Here is a 24099-nt window from a genome sequence, read left to right on the forward strand (position 1 = left end):
CTGTCCAGACTTAACAGGTTTAAAATCAGCAAGCAAACTGATTAGGACCTTACTGTCACGTTTATAAAAAAATAAGGTTGCATATCTCTGGGCATTAATATCCACTTAGATATCCTGTTTAGGTCTTTTCTCTAACAAAAACTACTCTTGTTTATGTTTGAGACGTGCTGTTTATGTGCATTAATTGTGGAGGTAAACCTGGGCCTCTTGACTGCTTCTTACTGCATTTATCTGTTAAGTCCTACGTGTTCTTGCATGTCGCCTAGAATTTTCTCCTTTTAAACACCTTAGGCATTGTCTAGAACTGCCCAGATTTAGAGGTCTTAAAATACCTCCAGGGCGGGACTAGAACGCTTTAGGCTATGACCAAGGGGAGGGACTTGGGTAGAATGTGATATGATGAATACGCGCTAATGTCACGTGTAGCCCCTCATTGAGAAGTGTTTACCGGGCATTGCTTGGGTGATCCTGTAGGCTAACCAACCTAGGACACCTCCTTTCCGAAATTCCTTTTGCTTAAAACTTTACTCTTTTTTTTATGAGTACACAACTTGTTCAAAGTCTTATTATCTGATTCACACAATGTCCAACATGCTTTATTTGCAATTATTTATTTCAACTACTTATTTGTTAAAGGACTAATTCACAAGTATAAGTTCGGCCGGGACCCACAGTTGTGGACCAAGAGGGATGCCTAACACCTTCCCCTCAAGGTTATTTCGAGCCCTTATCCTAGATCTCTGGTAACACAAACCAATCGAAGAGCTAATCGCTCTAGGTGCCCTAACGCACCATAATCCATTAGGTGGCGACTCTTCAAAATACCCAATTCCCAAAAGAAAATGAGTTATTACCCCCATAAATGTCAAAACCCAGACCTTTCTTCCCCCGTAAAAAGGGGAGGAAAAAAAAAGGGGCGCGACAGTTGGTTTTGGTTTGGAAGAAGAAGATGAAGTTGGAGGGGGAGGAGGAGAAAGGGCGTTGGAAATAAATGGGGGCGCTGGTTTTGGTTTGGAAGAAGAAGATGAAGTTGGAGGGGGGGGGGGGAGGAGAGAAAGGGCGTTGGAAATAAATGGGTTTTTTCTTCTTTAAATTCATTTTGTTTTTTCGGTTAATTTGTGTTAAGTTTTAATTACAAATTACACGTGTCGTTCATTGATTGGCTCATTTGGCAAGTGTAACTTACGCATCTGGTATGCTGCACTGAGGTGTCTATTTGATTTACTTAACAGTCACTTGAAGTGTCTAGCTGGAAATGGTCTCAGTTGAGGTGTTCAAATGATCGTTGAGGACAACTTGAAGGGGCCGTTTATGTATTTCGCCTTTCCATAAATGACACTATTTAGAGAAATACTTGAGGTTCCTATGTTCTTGATTCCCCATATGTCTTATTATTCTATCGTCTGTTCATGGGTCTCAGAAAATACGTAAGTCGATAAAGTTTATTTCATGATACTACTCAAAGGCATAATGGTCTTATGACATTCCAAGAGATTTCATTGACGTACTTCTCATTCATTGCATTTATTTATATATGTACATTGACCCATGACCAGATGGCGTTGTATACGCGTATAATGTATGTATGTATGTGTGTGTATATATATATATATATATGTGTGTGTGTGTATGGGATATGAGAAAAGGTTACGGCGTTATATACGCACCACCACCTGATCAGCTCGTATATGTTGATGATTTGCCCACAGTGGCCGAGATGATATGATGGGATTCCCTCAAAGGCTTGATGATGTTATGAACGCATATACCCATGCATGGTATGACATTTATATGCATATGCATGATATTATAATATTAAATGATGTACAGAGCTATTCAGATATACATGTTGAGTCTTTTACTCCATGTTTCTCTCATGTTTATTGTTTACGGATTTTCATTCCTTACATACTCGGTACATCATTTGTACTAACGTCCCTTTTGCCTGGGGATGCTGCGTTTCATGCCCGCAGGTCCCAATAGATAGGTTGAGAGTCGTCCAAGTAGGCTATCAGCTCAGCGGAAGGTGTTGGTGCACTCCATTTGCTCCGGAGTTGCTTATTTGGTTAGTATATTTAGACATGTATTGATTGGTATGTCGGGGCCCTGTCCTAGCCTTATGACGTTTATGTACTATTAGAGGTTTGTAGACATATGTCATGTATATGAAAGATTGTATGGCCTTGTCGGCCTATGTTCAGTGTATGAGTGATTATTTTGGCCTTATAGGCCCGTACGTCATATGTATAAGTCAGTATATCAGGTTGGGTCATTTTTGTCACGCCCCAAACCGATGGGCCGCGACAGGCACACGGTACCTTACTCGACCGAGTACTAACATAACGTATCTTTTTGTATCATGTTATCATAGGTAAATGAGACGGAAAGACTGCCGTAGGATAACTAGAATAAAACATGTAATACCAACTTATACATAAGACATATGGGCCTATAAGACCAAAATGATCACTCGTACACTAAACATAGGCCGACAAGGCCATACAATCTGTTATGTACATGACATATGTCTACAAGCCTCTAAGAGTAGATAAATACCATAAAGGTCAGGACAGGGTCCCGCCATACCAATCAATACATGACCAAATCGTACTGACCAAATAAGCAACTCCGGAGCAAATGGAGCGCACCAACACCTTCCGCTGAGCAAATGGAGCGCACCAAAACCTATATATATATATATACGCGTATATAACGCCATCTGGTCATAGGTCAATGTACATGTATAAATGAATGCAATGCACGAGAAGTACGTCAATAAAATCTTTCGAAACGTCATAAGACCATTATGCCTTTGATTAATATCATGAAATAAACTTTATCAACTTACGTATTTTCCGAGACCCATGAACAGACGATAGAATAATAAGACATATGGGAATTCAAGAACATAGGCACCTCTAATACTTCTATGAATAGAGTCATTATGGAAGTTATGCATTTTGCTCATTTCATTTGTGTCGTATAGATCATGCCAAAAAGAAAGAAGGGATAGCCTTAACATACCCGAGCTAATTCTCTTGACAATCCCTCTAATACACGTCAATCGCGACAAAACACGTAACGGCGGATCGAAGTAGGGGAAAATCCGTATGATATTCTTGAGAAAGATTGCACCACACTCCCTTAGAATCACAAATATCACGCTGCTATGGCATTATGAAATTTCATATGAATTGATGTTGAGAATCTGATTTTCGAGAGTTAAAGTCCATTCCTAGCACATATATCTCCATTCTCCATATCAATAATGTAGTAAATAATGTTGTAAGAAGATTGTCTTATGACTTTTGGTTGTGAGCCCCACTTTAGGGGATGACTAAGCCACAAATATTCTCTTAAAATGCCACCTTGTAATGAGAGTTAAGAGTCATTATTAATGCCTCTTTGGGCAGCTACGTGAAAGTTTATTAAACCTTATCCAAATAATTTAATCACTTAGTTAATCTCTTACTAAAATCCATAATTACCCATTACCCACTTAATTAAGAATTATCTCAAATTACTTAAAATACTACTCACTTTTAACACACTTTATACACTGTAATATCACGATCATGTGGTACCTTGTATGGCACTAGTCCATAAATACCGGGTATTTTAGCTCGGGCCGTATTTTATCTCAAAATGTCAAACTTTGACGAAATTCATTTTTCTTTATTTGCTTACCCTCTCACCTTCACGAATTTACTCATCAATTGTTTGAAATAGCATAATGCTTATAATCTCGAAATAATCTCATTCCCGAGCTTACGTCGATTAGCTTACGACGAAACTTTAATATACGAAAATGCGGGATGTAACATCTCATTTCCGAGCTTCCATCAATTTATTTATGGCGTACTTTCACGTACGAAAACATGGGGTACGACAGTTTTATGTCGAGTGTCCTCTCATGTTTTATTCTTGTTACCTCATATGGCCCTTATGGCCCATTTACCCATGTTAATGTAATGACAAAGATACGTTACGTTGGTACTCGGTTGAGTAAGGGCACCGGGTGCCCGTCGGGCCCATTGATTTGGGTCATGACAGTGGGCCCAAGGGTAAATTTTAGGAATCTTCTAATTTTGGGTTGGGTAACTACTCTAATAGTTAAATCATGAACTTTTGAACATGTATTATTAATTTATATAACATTTGACTAGTTTCGAGTCGTTTGGCACCGAGTTGAGGATTTAAAGCATATTTGTGGATCTGAAGTGAACTTGAGACGAGGTAAGTCTCTTGCCTAACCTTGTAAGAGGGAACTCATCCCTTTAGGTGTGTTTTGTTGTGAATTACTTATGTAGGGAGATACATACGCACTAGGTGACGAGAGTCAGTACGTAGCTATATTTCATGTGATGTCCGGGTAGTCTTAGGTTTACATGATGCTTTGTTGACACCGTTATTTGGTTATGCTTATTAATTGTCTTGAATAGAGCTGTGATTGAGGATTTCAAGATTTAAAGTTTCCAGTTTAGACTTCTTATTTTTGGAAAGATTTGAAGAAATATATAATAACTTTGAGAAATCTATGTTCACTCGCGTCGCAAGTATTTCCGCGAGTGAGGTATAGTCCACTACTCTCTGGGAGCGGGTCGTTCGCCTCGACAGATTAATAGATGCATCTATGGTTCGAGCCGTTCGACCCTCGGCAGTGCACACAGTTTATATATGTATTTTTGGATGGGGCCGTACGACCTCGGCATAATTCGTACGTAATAATACTTGGAGCCCCATTTATACTTGATATCATTCTATGGGCTTGAGAGGTTAAATAGCTAATTGATGAAAATTGACTTGGGATTTACTATTTGTGAAAGACTTGTTTATTTATTGCTTGTTATTGAGTTTTCATTATCATTTATATACCCCATGCTTATTCAGAATTTCGGTATTTTATTGTTAGCCCGTGGTATGTGTCGAAATCGACCCCTCGTTACTACTTATTAAAGGTTAGACTAGATACTTATTGGGTGCATGTTGTTTACGTGCTCACACTACACTTCTGCACTAACCGTGCAGGATCTGAGGCAGGTGCATCTGGTTATCATCCCGGAGCGCACTCCTGATACCTTGAGACTTTTCAGTGAGCTGCCTTCCGAGCCTGTTCTACAGCACCCGAAGTCTTTCTTTTGCTTTTAGTTTCTGTCTACCTTATTTCAGATAATATTTTATTATTTTTTGTATATTCTACTAGTAGCTCATACACTTGTGACACCAGGTCTTGGAAATTATGCTGTAGGCACTTGGGGACTTTTGATTATTTATTTCGTCTCATTTGCTTTTAAAACTATCTATTTCTCATGTTATTTAATTTTTCACTTCTTATTTATTCAATAACTAAAAATCAACTATTTCTAACTGTTAAAAAGCAACAATCACACGGTTGGTTCACTGTTGGCTTGCCTAGCAGTAACGTTGTGCGCCATCACGGCCTATAGGAGAAATTGGATCGTGAAATCAGGTGCTTATGATAATGCATACGGAAGGGGGCCCGTTCCTCCAAGCCTTCCTGCAAAATTAGACGACTCAAAGAGTCGATAATAACACCCCAAGGGGTGAAGTCAGTTTCGACAGTGCCGGAGGGACCAGTAGCGGATCTGGGAAGGACAACGGGAATGATCCCTTCAAAACTGAGCTTATGAGGGAAATACACGAACAAATGAATCAAAATGCAAAGGAGTTTCACGCCCGAAAGGATTAGATTCTGGGCGCACCACCAGTTCTGAAAAGTCCAAATTCAAAAAGTAAATGCAATTGTCGTTTAAGCCGAGCGCAGCACTAGAGTTAATTCTGAAGAGGTTCAAGATGCCGGACATACCAAAATACGATGAGACTTCGGATCCAGAAGATCACATCACAACCTACACCTCTAAAAGGGAATGATTTGGCTCAACATGAGATCGAATCAGTATTGCTGAAGAAGTTTGGCAAAACCGTCACAAAATGGAGCCTGACATGGTATTCTCTTTTACTCGACAACTCAGTTGACTTTTTTGAGACGCTTGCAGATTCATTTAGTAAGGCCCATGCTGGGGCAAGGAAAGTTCATGCTAGGAAGGCGGATATATTTAGGATTGCGCAGGGCGAATCCGAACTATTGTGAGAGTTCGTGATCCATTTCCAGAAGGAGAGGATACTGCTACCGGTGGTACCAGATGAGTGGGCAGCAGAGGCATTTACAAAAGGGTCTAAATCTGCGAAGCTCCGATGCCTCCCGAAGCTGAAGGAATGCATGCTCGAATTTCATGTAACCATATGGGCGGATGTCTATAACCGTTATGAGTCAAACATAAGGATAGAAAACGATCAACTCGGGTTCTCGACATCAATTAAAGGACGAGATCGAGATAAGAACCAAGACAAGTTTAAAAGCGACTTCAATGCGGATCGATAGTCTTCCAAAGGTTGTTCCTTGCAATATGAAAGAACCAAGGGATGTGGCAACAAAGAGTTTTGGTCCTTAGATAGGTTCTCTCCAATAGAAAAACCCACCATGGCCGGAACAACAGGTCATTACAAGAAAAAGAGGTACCAGGGGCCCGGAACTCCACATTCCAGGTTATTGGATTACAACTTCAACATTAGCTTAGTGGAGTTGGTATCGGCGATGAGGAATATCAAAGAAACACGATTCCGGAATCTAATCAGATTCGATCCCAGCCAGAGGGATCCCAACTTGTAGTATGAATGTCATGGGACTCACGGCCATAGAACTGGGGACTTTCGGCACTTACGTGAAGAGGTGGCGACATTGTTGAAGAATGGTCATCTTAGAGAATTTTGAGTGATCAAGCCAAGAACAACTACAGCGGAAGTCGGGACAATGTAGAGCCTTCGAATGCAGCGGAAGACTCCCCTCGGTTGACTATCAAAATGATCTTCAGAGGGAATGAAATCAGCGGTTTAACCTTCTCGACAGCCAAGAAAACAAATATATAGGTGACTCACAACATGAGACTCTGGGAAGCCGCGGAAGATGATATTACCTTCACGGAGAAAGATGCTGACAGACTTCTTCTACCACATAATGATGCTCTGGTAATCTCCCTTAATGTTTTAGATTTCAAAATTAAGCGTGTTTTGGTTGACCCAGGAAGCTCATCCAACGTCATCCAATGGAGAGGACTGGAGCAATCAAAGCTGACCGAAAGCATCATTCTAGTGACAAAGTTCTTAACTGGATTCAACTTGACAAGTGTGACAACCCGAGGAGAGATCTCGCTGCCCACGAACACCGAAGGGGTAACCAAGACCACTTTATTCGGAGTGGTAGATGGTGACATGGGCTACAATGTAATCCTCGGGAGGCCGTGGATACACGAGATGAAGGCCATACCCTCAATATATCACCAGTTATTGAAATTCCCAATGCTGCAAGAAGTTAAACCAATAAGAGGAGATCAACCGGCGGCAAAGGAGATGAATGCGGTAACTATTTCCAGCAGAAAGGGAAAGAATCCAACAAAATAGCAATTATAGGAGCGGAAAGAAATCCAACAAAATAGCAATTACAAGAGTCGATGTCTTCTTCCCTTCCGAATGAAGACGATAAGAGCGAGGATTCATTGGAATCCTATTAGGTTCCAAGGTACTTTCAGGTACCGTAAGAGACGGGTGCAACCAAGTCAATCACAGAGGAGCTCGAGTGGCCCTGTTCAATGAATTTTTTGAGAGGAACTTTCACTTGGGAATAGGACTCAACCCCAAACTCAGGTTAGAATTTATAAATTTCTTTAACACAAATTGCTTTGCGTGGTCGCACTCGGATATGACAGGTATCCCGTTAGAGGTTGGCGTGCACAAGATAGGTCTGGATCCAAACTTCCCACCAGTAAGGCAAAAGAAACGCCTAATAGCGGAGGTCAGGAACAAGTTTGTTAAAGAAGAGGTAACCTGACTACTCAATATCTGTTCCATACGGGAGGTAAAATATCCAGAATGGTTAGCCAATGTAGTTGTAGTTCCGAAGAAGAATAACAAGTTTATAATGTGCGTAAATTATAAGGATTTAAATAAGGTATGCCCTAAAGACTCGTTTCCATTATCAAACATTAATCAAATGATTGATGCTACGGCCAGGCACGAGCTAATGAGTTTCCTTGATGCTTACTCCGGGTACAATCAAATCATGATGAACTCGGAGGATCAGGAAAAAAATTCTTTCAAAACAAACTTTGACACATATTGCTATAATGTGATCCCATTTGGGCTTAAGAATGCCGGAGCTACTTATTAGAGTCTTGTTAACAAAATGTTTGAAAATCAGATAGGCAAAACAATGGAGGTATACGTTGATGACATTTTAGTCAAGTATTTGAATGTAGGAGATCATTTGAAACACCTCCAAGAGACTTTCAACATCCTAAGGAAACATAACATGAAACTCAACCCGAAAAAATATGCGTTCAGAGTTGGAACAGGTAAGTTCTTGGGGTTACTGGTCTAGCAAAGAGGGATCGAGGTAAACCCTTAAAAAATCAAAGCCATCGGAGACATTCCTGACCAGCAGGCATGAAGGAGGTGCAGAGATTAACCGGAAGGTTAGCAGCCTTAAGTATGTTCATCTCAAGATCCTCAGAAAAATGTCATCACTTCTTCTCACTTCTTAAAAATAAGAACAATTTCGAGAGGACTTCTGAATGCCAACATGCATTGAAGACCTAAAAAATACTTATCAAGCCCTCCGTTGCTTTTAAAATTGGGGAAGGCGAGCAGTTGTTAATATAACTTGCAGTCTCGGAAGTGGCGATAAGTTCTGTTTTAGTCTGAGAGGAAGAAGGTACTCAATTTTCCGTTTATCATGTTAGAAAAATATTGTCAGGAGCGGAGACTTGATATCCGCACCTCAAAAAGTTATCCTTAGCTCTCGTAGTTGCCTCTCGAAAGCTTAGGCCTTATTTTCAGTGCGACCCAATAGCCGTTGTGCCAACCTTTCTTTTAAGGAATGTCCTTCACAAGCCTGAGTTTTCGGTCTATTTGGCTAAATGGGCGGTCAAAATCAGTAAGTTCGACATTGAGTACAAACCCAGGACTGCGATCAAGTTGTAAGTATTGGCCGACTTTGTGGCTGATTCAGTCCCGGGTTAATGCCCTTGGCATCTAAGGAAGCAGTGCTGGTGTCAAAAATAACATCAGGAGTTTGGGCCTTGTTTATGGATGTAGCCTCCAATGTAAGAGGGCCCAGTCTCGGGATAGTTCTAATCACGCCTTCGGGAGAAACCCTGAGGCAGACCATTAAAATTGTTTTATTAACTAACAATGAAGCCGAGTATGAGGCTTTGGTTGCAGGACTTGAATTAGCTTGGGGACTAGGCTCTAAGGTCATCGAAGTAATAGGTGACTCCTAGCTGGTAGTAAACCAAGTGTATGGGATTTTCGTTGCAAAGGAACAGCGCATGCAACAATATGTGAACAAGGTTCAAGCATTGCTTGCACGTGTCAAGGAATGGTCAATCATACACATTCCAACGGAAGAAAATCTGGAAGCATATGCATCGGCTAATTTGGGGTCGTATACGAAAATGATAAGATCCGACTCCAGGACAATTGTTCAACTTCTGCACTCGGTGTTGGACGTGGATGGTTATTGCGAGGTGAATTCAATCGACTTATTATGGGACCGAAATAATGGGTTTGTCGAATACCTTTAGTATGGCAGGTTACCCGGGGACCCGAAGGCATCCCGGGAAGTACGAACAAAGTAGCTCATTACTGCCTCATAGATAGGCAGTTATACAGAAGATCATACCAAGGCTCATTAGCCCAATGTCTAGGGGCCTCGGAAGCGGACTAAGTGATGAGGGAAGTCCATGAAGGAGTCTGCAGGAGCCACTCCGGTACAGGTTCGTTAGTTCTAAAGTTGATCAGGGCATGTTACTATTGGCCTCAGATGGAACAAGACGCAAAGACGTTCGTTCAAAAGTGTGACAAGTGTCAATGCTATGCACAGTTGGTACACCAAGCGGCAAAACTCCTGCATTCGGTCTTGGCCCCATGGCTATTCATGAAATGGGGATGGACATAGATGGTCTACCGTCGGGTCCCGGAAAGATAAGATATCTTTTAGTTTTAACTGACTGCTTCACTAAATAGGTTGAAGCAGGTCCTTACCAAAAGATCGGTGAACGCGAAGTGATGGATTTCATATGGGACCACATAATCTGTCGGTTCGGAATATCGAAGGAAATTGCTTGTGATAACGGGCAGCAATTCATAGGCTCAAAAGTCACCAAATTTTTGGAGGATTTAAGATCAAGAGAATTACGTATTCACCATACCATCCCAGTATTAACAGACAGGCGGAATCAACCAACAAGGTAATCATTCAAAACCTCAAGAAAAGGTTAGAAGATGTTAAGGGCAAATGGCTCGATGAGCTACCGGGAGTACTGTGGGCATATCGGACAACAACAAAGTCGAGTACGGGAGAAACACCTTTCTCTCTCGTAAATAGTGCAAAAGCTTTGATACCGGCAGAAGTGTGGGAGCCGACTTTATGATTTTCCGAACAAACGAGGAAGCAAAAATGAAACTAGATTTGCTCGACGAACACAGGGACTTGGCATATATGGGGATGGTGGCTCAAAAGCAAAGAATGGAAAGATATTATAATCGGAGGGCCAACCTCGGCTACTTCAAAGTAGGAGACTTGATTTTGAGAAAAGTGACTTAGAGCACTAAGGAAGTCAACACTGGGAGGTTGGGTCCAACATGGGAAGGTACTTACCGAGTTTCAGCTATTACCGGTAAAGGGTCGTACGAGTTGGAGAATCAAGATGGTGTCAGGTTGCCTAACAATTGGAACGTGACTCACGTCAAAAGGTATTATTGCTAACGGATGCTACCAATACTAGAAGTATGTGCTGCACTCTTTTTCCTTTCGACCAGTTTTTGTCCCAATCGGATTTTTTTAGCAAGGTTTTTAACGAGGCAGCAACGGAAAACATACTACGAGGGGAGCGTCATCGGCAACAGGAAAGACCTTTAGTAATAAGGCACCAAAATTTTCACGTCGATGACTAACGACTATATAGATGGTTAAATTATCTTTGATTCGAAGGCAAGCTTTGCCTTCCATCACTAAAAAGAGATTATTTAACCATTTATAAGTTGTTTCTACCAGTGAAGCAAGACTTCCAGTGTTCAAATTCGCATGCTTCACATTCGAACACGAGGGGGGGGGGGGAAAGATAATATCTAATACAACACCAGGAGTGCCACAAATATCGGGACTGCGAGAACCTGGATCAATGTTCCATCAGGACCGGGGACTACATGACTACATGATCAGCCCCGTAGAAATAAGTTGTACAAGTTAACCACATGTATTGGCAGTTTTTACTTTTGCACATGAATGCTTATGTGATTTTAAAGATAGAAGAAATAAAATAAAGTCCTTTTATATTTATTTATTTCTTGTCCAAATGATGAGTTAATTTTATCATTTGAAATTTAACAAAAAATTCAAATTCCTGTGCCAGAATGAACAGGAGACATCCTCTTCAAGAGCATCATAAACATAAGAGGGCCCTCTGTATGAAACCCTCATAGTAAAGGGTTGATTCCGAAACAATTTATACCCAAAATTAGAAGCAATCAGATGAAAATATACCCGAAGTTCTAATCAACTCAACGCAAAAGGAATATATTTTGCACAGCACTTAAGCAAAAAATTCTTTGTTTAGCAAAGTGCCAAACTCGGTGAAAATTTTGGCATAATTAAAAGATAAAAAAAGGAAGACGAAGTTAAACGTCATTGCCTCCGAAACCCGAAGGGAGAGATGGGTCTATATTTTTCCCGGTGGAAGGAGATGGATATCCTACCGGTTTGGGCCTGGACCTTCATCTTCATTTTCTTCGATCTCCCGTCGATTCCCGAGTATTTGGAATCGATGCTCGAAGAGTCAGTTGCAGCGAGCCGAGCAGGAATATTTTGTCGAGCAGTTAGCTCCAGTTCTCAGGCCTTGACAATGCAATCATCAATATTGACGATGCCCGCTTTGGCCTCTTCCAAGATTTTCCTCCTCATATGATATATATCATAAGTCTTCTCAAATACGAGGGAATCCTCTTGGTATTGGAGCTTTACTTTGAGTCTATATATTTCATCTTGAAGGTCGTTCCTTTCGGACCTCATGGCACCGTGGCGAGAATCAAGTTCAATAGTTGTAGATAAGTGGATCCAATTTTGCTCTATGATTCTCTTAAAACTCTATTCCCATCTTCTCCTAGGCAGCACTGGCTTCCTCGATTTTGGAGTTCAACTCTGCTTTCAAATTATTTATTTGCTCCTCGAAGGAAAATAGCAAGCACAACACCAAGAGCTCGACCTACTTAGCCTTAGCCTCTTGAAGTTGCTCGTGTAATTGAGTGTCTTCTTAGCAGTGGTCCATTTTATCTTGCTCGTTCTACTATAACCGGGACTCAAGCTCACCCATCTTAACAGATTTTGCCTCCAACACCTGGAGGCACGAAACAAGTTGGTTCCTTTCGGCCAACAGTTGATCCCGCTCGGAAGCGAGTCCTTACTTATAAAGGATCAATCTCTGCAGACCTTCAGAATCAAGAAAGTTGACCTGCAAAAGAGAATATCAAAGTTAAGATTTCCATCGCGGCAGGTAAATGAAAAAGAAGATATAAGAAAGCAAGTACGGTACTTGCGGCATGCTGTGCATGGCATTATTAATCAAGCACTCCCTGAAAAGGGAGCGCATTTTCTTCCAATCTTTCTCCAAAGCCAATGACTTCAGATAGTTCGCAAGCTCCACCGTCTTGGAAGGGGTTGAGTAATCGTGCCTCAAATTCCCGTGGACGGGAGACCGAGAAGGGGAAGCATTCTTTTCTCGGCCGTCTGCTGCCAATGGAGGAGATGTGGTGGTTGTTGGTGGTGAAGGAGTAGTTGGTGTCGGTGGGCGAGAGCCCGTTTGTGTGGAAGGTAGAGAGGCAGCTGCGGCATGAGTAGTGTTGGTTATTATTTGCTCAATGGATGGGGGCAGAAGAGGCCGAGAGTCCAATTCCTTGAACCGGAGACAACAATAGGGACTGGAAAACGAGAATCGACATAATCTACCAGGTCCATCTCACCCCAAAGTGCTTGGGTTTCTTCTGCAGTTGGGTTTTGAAGCTCTCCCGGTTGAGCATCCGGTTGAGCTGATGAAGATTATTTCCTCATTTGATGGGAAGCCTTTCCATCACTAGCTTCCCCTTCGTTATCGAGGACCACTGGACTGCGGTTGGTTCAATTGTTGCTTTCTTTATCTTCTTATTTTGAGTCCTAGCCGAGAAAGAGCATCGTCATTTTGGTTTTTATTCTCGGGCTGGGGATTCCGAGAGGAGGCACTCTCACCGAAAGTAGATCTGCAAGCTCTGCTTCGAGCAAGAGCACCTTGCAACACCTTCTAGTCTCCTCGAGGTCCTCTAAAATGTCAATTTCAGGGCAAACGACAGAGCCCTGCGGAAGTCTTGTATCAAGAATAATGGAGTTAGCAAACTTTTCACGAAATTATTTGCGTTCGTATAAAGATAAAAGGAAGAAGGAATCGGTTTACGATGATTTTTGGCTTTCCACCCGTATTTGATGGCCATTTCCTTCCACCGGCGAAATTTTGGTGTTGTGATTTCCAGAATTTTTTGAACCTACTGGTCCAGGCCTTGAAACCGTGGTGGTTCCCATAGGGTAGCTATAACAAAAGAAACAAGAAGAACAGTAACAACGGAAAACAATCTTTTCACAAAGGAAGGAAATGAGTAAATCAAAAACTTATGGAAGCGATTCCACGACTCTGAAAAAAAAAGAGTTGTGGCCGGGATGATGTCCCTGGTAGCGATGATGACAAATCGCTCCATCCGCCCGCGATCATTGTCATCATCCACGCTGGTGAGAAGAGCATGGTGGCCATGTTTGCTGAAGTTTATTACTCCCCCATAGAAAAATTTAGGACAGTAAAGATTCATCATGTGTGCAAGGGTTAGGGTTTCCCCGTGCATAGTCAGCGAAGGCAAGCCACCGTTTGCCATATAGATGGGCCTACTTGCGCTAAGCAAACTCGATATCGGTGGAAAAACTCTAAAATTATGGGGTCGAGCCCTTCATTCGACCCCAGGGAGAATGGACCCAAGGTAAAGGGATACATATAGACATACGTAAAACCCTCCTTAGTGAACGTAACCTGCCCTATCATATCTGAGGCAAGGATTTCAAGATTGAGGCAGTTTTAGTACTCCTTCACGGTTGGGATACTAGAAGGCGAATGGAGCAAGGATACCTACTAACAGGCCAAGTCCGTGAAGATACAGAGGTGACCTTTCTTAAAAGTCGTTAGCAATACCGAGGTGTTTTGGTATGATGGTGCTTACATTGGGAGGTTCAAAATCAACATCAGCTTCGTTATCCTTGTTTTCTTTAGGCCTCCACCAAAGAGGAGGCCAGTGTTTCCAGAGAGAGTAGTGAAAGAAGCCATAATAGCAAAAGGTCAGTAAAAATTTTGCTAAGAAAATTGGAGAAGATGGAAAGTATCTAAGCAAATGCAAGAAAGAAGAAAGACTTGTGAAAATTTTGGAAGTAAAGAAGTAAAAATAATGAGTAGAAGAGAAATTATATACGGCAAAAATCAGGTCATGACTACCTCGAAAACCGGCAAAAATATTTGCTGAATCGTAGGGCAACACGTGTTTGGGGTATTAAATGCGAGAAAACATGCGTCCTTTCAAGCGTCAGAGACTGTTCAGAATCTTTCCTGCCAAGAAAAGAGTCTTCACCAACTTCCTGGTAACACTAAGATATGTCACCGGAAAGCAGGAGGACTATCTATATGAGGTAAAATTGGTTTATAACAAATGATCAAATGGTAACATGACACGTGAAACCGAAGATAGGCAAAAGGAAAGTCAAGTAACGACTAATACCAAATACAATAAATACAACCGACATCGGGTAAATCCCGAAAGGAGCATAGTCAACGGGAGAAGATCAAATACTTGCCATCGGATAACATTGAATGAAGGAATATTCTCTAACATTAAATGAGCGATCGTTGTTGAGAATATTTGCATTCATGGCCTACCGTTATATATTCATCAATGACTCTTTTATTATCATTTAATATGGGTTTAATCTTAGGATTTTGTTTCTCTAGGTAAAGTCATAAATAGCAGGCTCAGAAGCCATTAAAAGGACATGAAATTCTCTTGAAACATATGTTATACTTTACTTTTGCTGTCAATTAAACAACTTTACTTGCTCTTTATCATTGCTTTCACTTTTGTCCTTGGAGACATGCGCTCGGAGTTAGGCTCGTCATCTTATTCAATTTCAATTGCTAAAATCTCACTTTTTATCTTACTTTTTTGGGTCAAATTAGTTCGATTGTCTATAAAACACGTAACAAATTTAACTGTACCGTTTTACGCGTAAACATCAGATTTCTTCCGCTTAATACATTTTGTCCGGATCTCACCTTCCTTAGTATGTTTGACAGAAAAATTGGTATGATATAAATATTTTAAAATAACCGTCGGAACCGAATGGGCATTACCGTCATTTTGGAAATGCATTACTTCTCCTGCATTTCTCGAGGGTTTAGGGTTTCTGATTCATTTCCTTTGCTTAGAATCTTCTCTGGTTCTTGATTTTTGTCTTCATTCAGTATCAGCAGGAGACTAAGGTTGCTGATACTGAGGTTCGTACTTAATTTGAAGAACACCTTCCTCCGTACTCCCTTCTAGTCTATCCAAGTCCATAATCTCTCCTAAGGTATATTCCTAAATTCGCCCTGAGCTTCATCTGAGTACGGACATTCCTATGACATCACTATATACATTGATGCTTTGTGCTTCAAAACCTAAAAGTAATGCCTTTACATAGGTAGATATACTCACATGTTTTCTGTAGACTGTTAGGCCCAATATCCATTTTCTTAGACCCCAAAAAATTACTATTTCTGTTGGTTAATAAGGTGCAGGTTACTGGGTCCCACGTGGAAGCAGATTGTAGCAAGTTTCCCCTGCTATTTATAAACAGCTAATCTGGATTCTGGAGTTGGCACATAGTTTAAACAGGACTCTCAGACCCAATAACAGTGCTAACTGCCTATTCTGAATGGAACTCTTTCTTATAAATACTAAGTTTAATAAAATAGATAGCTGAGTTGGTTGTTTTCTTCTAAATTTAGGTGTGAAGTAAAGTAAAAAAAGACAGCATTAGTAGTAGGAAACAGCAATGTGGTGTATGCTTTTTGACAGAGTATGGACTTTTAATTTGTCCGCTAATACTACTAAGTTAAGTTTTTCCCTAGGCATTTGATTTCTGCAAAAAATGGTTCCAACAGCTAAATCTATGTTCTAGAGAGTGAGAGTGTTTGTGCTTCAGCATATCGGCATTCTGCCATCTCAAGTTTATAAATGTTTTCTCAATTGTGCACTGCTTATATCGATCGCCAGGAGTAATAAATTTCAGGCCAGATGTGGCTTGGAACCTTCTGAGTCGAGGGTCTCTTGGAAACAACCTCTCTACCTTCACAAGGTAGGGGAAGGTCTGCGTACACACTACCCTCCCCAGACCCCACTTGTGGGATTGCACTGGAATCGTTGTTGTTGTTGTATGTGGCTTGAAACCTATGGGTGTTTATTTCAGGCGTACTGCATTAAACCCAAACATTCTGCCGGTCAAATTTGATGCCTCTTTTGGTTTTTTCCTTTTTTTTTTCCGTGGGAGGAGAGGTGGGAATGTTGTTGTAGCTCATGCTGGAAGGATTTACATCTATCTTGTTTTCCTGTGTGTGTGTGTGTGTTAGGGGGGGAGGTGGGGGTGTATGCCCAATTTTTGGCTTTTCTCCTTAAACTGCTTTTTTCTCCAATGGTTATTTTAATCGCCCGGAATCGGTTTGCTTTCTAATGTGTAGTTGTGATGTTTCTTCTTTATTTTTCTAACCTTTTATGTCTATCAACAGAGTTAGAGATTCCTAGCTACATGTCAGGCAAGAAGGAGGCTGGGGAGATCTACACAGTTGTTGCAATTAATGGAAGTACATCTAGGGTCAGTGAAACTGGACTCGATCTTTATCCAGTCTCCATCAACGACTCCGGCGAAGGTTTACCATATGCTCCAGTAGATTGGCCAAATGCTGGTGATAAGTGGTGCTGGAAGGCGGGGAAAAGAGTTTCAGTTTCAGGCTACATTAAGGATAGATATCTGTATCTTCCAAAGCGTCTTCGGGCTCTCAAAGAAGGAAAGGGATATACTTTCCGAAGTAGGCCTTCGATTGAACAATATCTCCGATCTGAGTTTCCTAATGTAGATATCAATGGTTTCTTTGCCTCGTTCAGTTGGATGATTCCCGCAAAAGAGTCAGCAAGCTCAAAAGGTTAGCTTTCGATAAGGCTCTTCAGTATTTAGCATGCTGAGATCACCTGTTTCACCCGCTGGCCTCTACATATGTATCCTCCGCCTGGACACTGTTCCATCTCTAATCTTTTTAAATAAATAAAAAATTAGATGTCCCCGAAGGAACTGTCCATCTGTAATCTTCGGTGTTCCTCTTTCACCAGTTCTTTATTTGATTCCTTTTCTATCAAATGTGAATGTGTGTGTGAAAATTTGTAGAGTGCTGCTAGGAGCAAACTTTGTTGTGTATCTCATAATTAATAGGAGTATTTAACCTGATCAAAAAAATAATTGATAGGAGTATTTAATATTTCTGAACCCATCTGGCAAAGTATCTTCAAAGATCCATTGTTTCCATTAATTACTTCAGAGATGAATTAGGTGTAGCTCATTAGCTAATTACAACTCTACATATAGGTAATATAGATATATTTTGGTTAAAATTTGAGGTTGCTAATTTTGCTTTAGAATCATTCGGAGAGTTGCCGCCCATATTAGGTCAAATTATGTACGACAGGAAACAAAATATATAAAATATACAACAACAACAACAACATACCCAGTGTAATCTCACAAGTACGCAGATCTTAGCCCTGTCTTTAAGAAGGCAAAGAGACTGTTTCCAGTAGACCTTCTGCGCAGGAAGGGAAAAGGAGAGGGGCAACAGGAAGCAAACCGATCTAACAACCAAAGCGAAAATACAATACTACCACTTAATACAATCAGAAAGTCGAAACAGAAGACAACAACAAGTAGTAACAGAAGTCTGGGGATACAAAAATTTAAAATTTATAAAGAAGTTTTACTATATAACAGTTTCATGATTTATCTTTACTAAAATTATATTTAATTTAGTAATACTTTAAGGTGGTATTAACAATGCATCTTTTCATATAACCAAATGAGCCCTTGAGACATCCTTGGCGCACTTTCTGAACATAACCTACTCGAAGATCCCACTAAGGTGAAACCTAACCTTAAATCCACGTGTGACATTTGAATAGCTTCATCCACACTAAAGACTCATGTGATGCTAGTATCTTAATTTCATTTCCTATTCATTACCATAGCTACTCAGTCCATACAGATTTTATTTTTTCGTTCCCTGTCAGTGGATCTTTTTATTTTTTAAGTGAATTTCGTCAATGATTATAAAGTCTGTATACTGTTTGTGGATAGTATGTGTTCTTGTGTCTCTTTCTAGTGTTTAAGTGGATCAATTTGTTGACTTAATGTTAAATATGTTTTTCTTTTTATGTAAATGTGGCTCAGATATGAAAGAGAAGCTTACGTCTTTAGAGACGAAAATGGAGCCTTCACCGTCTGATTCTCCTCTAGGAATCATTACTTGTAAGGCTGGTAACAGATTCTGTAGCAGTTTAACAGCAGAAAATCCTTTACCGGAGACAATGTTTTGTGATGTCTGTTGCACTGAGCCTGGTTTTTGCCGAGACTGTTGCTGTATCCTATGTTGTAAAACTATCAGTTCGGATTATAATGGGTACAGTTACATTCGATGTGAAGCAAGAGTAGTTGATGGCTACATTTGCGGACACATTGCCCATGTAGACTGTGCTCTACGAGCTTACATGGCTGGGACAGTCGGAGGAAGCATCGGTTTGGATGCAGAGTATTTCTGTCGATACTGTGATTCAAAGACGGATTTGCTTTTACATGCTTTGAAGCTTTTAAACATCTGCGCATCTGTTGCTTCTTCTACTGAGATTGAGAAGATTTTGAATGTTGGCGTTTGTATTTTGCGCGGCTCACAAAAAAAGAGTGCAAAACAGTTGTTGCATCGTATTGAATCAATCATGGCAAAGGTATAGCTGATTGATGACTGGTTCTTTGTCTCCTGATGATATTACCTTTTTTACCTACTTTTGAGGTTTACAAGATACCAGAATGACCAATCTGATAATCGTATCAGCTTATGGATGGGGCCTGCATTGAAGATGTATTTAAAAAGGAAAGCTCCGTGGATAGCACTGGTAACTCTCTGCCCTCTCGTATTCTTGTTTGAGTTTAATCTCTCACCTTTGACTTGAATATCTGTATCTGAGCAAGGTATTTCTGTATGTGCACATGCACATTCTCGTGTTTGAACTATTTTCTATTCCCGGGCTTGAACAAATATGTACATCTGTGCATTGTATATGAGTTTGTCTATATCAGTGCTTCCCATTGTTCTCAAGCACCTTGCAACTAAAGCACAATATGAACAGAAAATGATCAGCTTGGACTGTTGTACAAGAAAATAGAATTGGAGAGCCCTGGAAAGAGGAATTATTTGGCGTACAACCAGTGCATCAGTTAAATTCTCTATTCAACTGCTCCTAACCAGAGGAAAGATGAATTACATCCTTAAGAAAAATGCATCAATCACATAAGGATCTTTTGTGGGGTGCTGTTTTGGTCCATTGCAGCAATAACATCTCCTGGTGTAAAATGGTTCTGTCTGAATCTCACATCCATGATCTGCCTCACCATATTAGTATATGTTAGTTCTCTGCTTGTAGCAATACCCCTCAGATTATTCTGGACTGTATCATGTTAGGAGCTGTCTAGATATTGCCGCCACTGTGCTTGTGATTCCTATTGCTGGGCGTAAGATGCAAATGGTGGTCCATAATTTTCATATCACTTGTTCTGTCTTTAGCATTTTTCTGGAATCCTGGTCCAGTGCTCAATTTGCTATTTATTAATGGAATCCCCTGTGGTTCATTCCCTACTTTGTTTCTAATGATTCTTTTTGGTCCTTTAAATGTTGGACAACGGTTTTCACGGAGCTGCTTTCTGGATAATTAGAGCTGTAATCTGGTACATTGCCATGTGAATCAATTTACATCCTTTATCACCATGTGATCAAACAGAATGACATATTAACTAGTGTATAATTTAACATATTAACAATGTAAAAGAAACAGATTATCGTAATTACTAATTTGTTTGGTTAAACATCAAATGTGAAGAAGTTAATTTGCATTGTTGACTATTGTACAAGAACAAGGGGGCCACCGCCTCCCCAAACACCCCTGGATCCATCCTCAAACTCTGCACCTTCACGGCCACCCTTTGGCACCGTCACGACAAGCGCTCCGTCCACAAATGCCGCCGTGGCTAGCTCCGGCATTGTCGAAGCAGGCAACCTGTACCTCCACGTGTCCACATTCAATTGTTCCAACAATAGCTCCATTTCACCATCTCCATTGCCCTTTCGCACGACAATCTTCGTCACCCCAGGATGAATCTCCACGGCCTGTGCCCTCACCCGTCCATTGCCAGCTCCTTCCAAGTAGATTTCCGCCACGAAACAGAAGAATCCTTCGGTCTCTTCCACCGTCACATCCGCGTCAGAACGGAACGGCAATTCCAAGACGTTGTTAAATACGTGAGGCAGTTTCCGCAGTTTCTTAACGGCGAAATTTCCTTCCATTAGGGAAAAATTCGAATCAATTTCTTCACGGAGAGCAATGTCTTGTTTCAAGGACAGAGGATGGACTCTCATGCCCTGAATTCTTAAGGTTGAAAAGATTAGAAGCACACAAATCTTGAAAAGGCTCACAATTGCAATGGGACGAGATGGGGTCAAGTTCCTGTTATTAACCCCAGATGAGGAAATTGATGATTGCATTAGACTTTGTGACTACTATTGTTTTAGGGATTTTGGGTTATAAGAGAGGTACTTGGAAAATGAAAATAATTTGGGAGGTGAGTCCAAAAAGAGAGATACACAAATGAATGAAAATGTAATTATTAAATGTTTATACATGTCCGCTGCAAGCAGGGATTAGAATTGAGACGGTGGAGATTTCTTCGTGGGGAAGAGAAGAAAATAAAAAGGAGAAAATAGAAACGGGAGGGGAGGGGAGAAACCGACAAGTAGGGGTTCAAAGTTAGCTGAAAAATTCAAATCGGAAATTGAATCAAATCCTTTAAATAAATAAAAGTTCATTTTGCTTTGATTTAATTTTAGATCTTAAGAATATTTGATTTAGTTTAATTCTATTTAAATCTTTGATATAATATGAACAAAATCAACAATTTATACATAGATAATTTTAAGAAATGTAGCTCAAAGTAACAATATAAAATAGGCGAAATATATAAATAGCCCCTTTAAGTTGTCCCCAACGATCATTTGAACACTCAAACTAACCTACTGACCATTTAGACACTTTTATTTGATAGAAGTGTGTGCCTTTTAAACACCTTGTGCTGACATGGCAAATTGACTGTGCCTCACTAAGTATTGAGCGCGTGAGGACTCTAAATAATGTTGTTCTCTTTTATTTTCAGCTCAAGAAAATTTTTATGTGTGGCCCACACCACGTTTTCCTTTTTTTTCCTCCAAAAAATTTTCACCTTCTCCCCCAAAAAACTCATCTCCACCAACCAACCTTCCTCCACCCTAACACCAGCGGCTCCTACTCATTTTAGGGTCACCGTCTGCCATAAATCCACCACAGGATTAAGGAAACAAGCCAACAATCTCATGTGACCTCCGCCATAAAAAAAAGAAAGAAAAATTAGGTGAAAGTATTGTTTTTCTATAATTACACAATTTAATAAATAAAAACCCATAATACCAAATTCAAAGTGTACAGAAAATTTCACCTTAAAAAGTAGAAATTCACGAAGAAGCATGCATTGCAATCATCTGAATTAAAGAATGAGAAAAGAATCAAATTGAATTCGCGGTAGAAGTAAATGACAAAAAAAAAAAAAAAAAAAAATCTGGAAGAACAAGAGGAAATAGGACAAAAACGGCAAAAAAAAAAATCCTTTTTTCGGTGACGTTTGATTTTTCCGTCAAACACCTTGTTATGGCTTATCATAATTTCATTCCACGAAGTTTGATTTTTCCGGCAAACAAGCATTACTTTAACTTAGGCTAAATTGATTTGAGTAAAAAAGATTAAATTTGGTATGGAGATTAAAAAAATGTGTTTGTGATGAAGGAGAGAGGAGGCCGTGAAGAAGAAGATGAGGGGGAGGGGAAATTCGGTGTTTGGAAGAATTAAAAATTATGTTTTAGTCTTTTTTAGTATTTTTTAATTACATGTGAAATTTTATTTAAAATTGCATGTGTTCTTATTTAATTGGCTCATTTGCCATATCAACAGCAAGTGTATGTCACGCATGGGGTCTGCTTGATTTAAGTGTCCAATAAATACACTTCTGTCAATTAAGTGTCTAAATGGTCAGTAGGTTAGTTTGAGTGTTCAAATGATCGTTGGGGACAACTAAAGGGGCTATTTATTTATTTCGCCTATAAAATAAGAAGATAAGTAGAATAAGAGAAGAAAAGATAACTTTCTTATTTCATCAAGTGTTCAAGTGTGTTCCATCTCACATTTCCTGCCTCTATTTATACTATTACATATGAAGGTTATAAAATGACTGTCTTAAACATGACATTAACAATTGAGATCATGGGGGAGATCATGGGGAGGGGTTATGGAGGTGTGAGAGTTACAATCATAATGGTGATGAGTAGTGGGAGGCTATTTACATCATGGGTGAAAGTAGTGGGAGTAGTGGACATCCACATTTACTAAAGATTTTATAACACTTCCCTTGGATGTCCAAAAAAATAGATAATATGCCTCATTAAAACTTTACTAGAAAAAACTCTGTGGGAAATTTTTTTAGTGAAGGATAAAGAATACACATATCTGTAATACGCTTTATTTGTTGCCTCGTTAAAAACCTTACCAGTAAAACCCAGTGGGACAAAACCTAGGCTAAGGGAAAAAGAGTACAACGCGTATCTTACTCCCCCTCATGAAAATATCACTTTATTTCTCGAAGACGTCGCATTCCAATCTTCTGTCTCAACTTCTCAAATGTTGAGGTTGGTAAAGCCTTAGTGAACAGATCAACCAAATTTTCACATGAACGAATCTGTTGAACATTAATTTCACCATTTTGTTGAAGATCATGCGTGAAAAAAAACTTTGGTGAAATATGCTTTGTTCTGTCTCCTTTGATGTATCCTCCTTTCAGTTGAGCAATACAAGCAGCATTGTCTTCATATAGTGTTGTTGGATTATTCTTTTTCATAAGAAAACCACACATTTCCTGAATATGCTGAGTCATTGATCTCAACCAAACACATTCCCGACTAGCTTCATGAATGGCTATTATCTCAGCATGATTTGAAGATGTAGCAGCTATTGTTTGTTTCATTGAACGACATGATATAGCAGTACCTCCATATGTAAACAAATAGCCTGTTTGAGATTGGGCTTTATGTGGATTAGACAAATAGCCTGCATCGGCATAGCCAATCATTTCTGACTTGAATTCATTAGAATAAAACAATCCCATATCTATGGTTCCCCGAAGATATTTAAATATATGCTTAACACCATTCCAATGTCTTCTTATTGGGGAGGAGCTAAATCTTGCTAATAAGCTTACTGCAAAAGCAATATCTGGTCGAGTATTGTTGGCAAGATACATCAGTGCCCCAATTGCACTAAGTTATGGAGTTTCATCACCAACGAGCTCTTCATCATTTTCTTGAGGCCGAAATGGATCTTTATTTATATCAAGCGATCTCACAACCATTGGGGTACTCAATGGATGTGCATTATCCATGTAAAATTGCTTTAAAACCTTTTCAGTGTATGTTGATTGATGGACAAAAATTCCATTTGGTACATGCTCAATTTGTAGGCCAAGACAAAATTTTGTCTTACCAA

At 40.0% G+C, this 24099-nt stretch overlaps 3 protein-coding genes across 3 annotated transcripts; 2 read left to right on the plus strand and 1 right to left on the minus strand.

Annotated features, from left to right (window-relative positions):
- LOC109233558 lies at positions 6961-7479 on the plus strand. Its single transcript, XM_019399444.1, has one exon. It carries the CDS (start codon positions 6961-6963, stop codon positions 7477-7479), a length of 519 nt encoding a protein of 172 aa, XP_019254989.1.
- LOC109232965 (protein OBERON 1-like) lies at positions 15534-20120 on the plus strand. The gene is made up of 5 exons (XM_019398670.1): positions 15534-15760; positions 16956-17369; positions 18662-19212; positions 19320-19380; positions 19615-20120. The coding sequence occupies exons 2-5, from the start codon at positions 16976-16978 to the stop codon at positions 19704-19706; spliced, it is 1098 nt and encodes a 365-aa protein (XP_019254215.1). The 5' UTR covers positions 15534-15760; positions 16956-16975; the 3' UTR covers positions 19707-20120.
- Positions 20223-21270, minus strand: LOC109232966. The gene has a single exon (XM_019398671.1). The coding sequence runs from the start codon at positions 21021-21023 to the stop codon at positions 20382-20384; it is 642 nt and encodes a 213-aa protein (XP_019254216.1). The 5' UTR covers positions 21024-21270; the 3' UTR covers positions 20223-20381.

The sequence above is a fragment of the Nicotiana attenuata genome, chromosome 10 (assembly GCF_001879085.1).
Source record: "Nicotiana attenuata strain UT chromosome 10, NIATTr2, whole genome shotgun sequence".
Lineage (NCBI taxonomy): Eukaryota > Viridiplantae > Streptophyta > Magnoliopsida > Solanales > Solanaceae > Nicotiana > Nicotiana attenuata.

Excerpts from the sequence above, each read along its gene's own strand:
- LOC109233558 (XM_019399444.1), top strand. The coding sequence starts at position 6,961 with ATGAGACTCTGGGAAGCCGCGGAAGATGATATTACCTTCACGGAGAAA.
- LOC109232965 (XM_019398670.1), top strand. The coding sequence starts at position 16,976 with ATGTCAGGCAAGAAGGAGGCTGGGGAGATCTACACAGTTGTTGCAATT. Across the intron at positions 17,370-18,661 it reads AGAGTCAGCAAGCTCAAAAG|ATATGAAAGAGAAGCTTACG; the intron begins GTTAGCTTTCGA and ends AATGTGGCTCAG. Across the intron at positions 19,381-19,614 it reads AAGCTCCGTGGATAGCACTG|AAAATGATCAGCTTGGACTG; the intron begins GTAACTCTCTGC and ends CAATATGAACAG.
- LOC109232966 (XM_019398671.1), bottom strand. The coding sequence starts at position 21,023 with ATGCAATCATCAATTTCCTCATCTGGGGTTAATAACAGGAACTTGACC.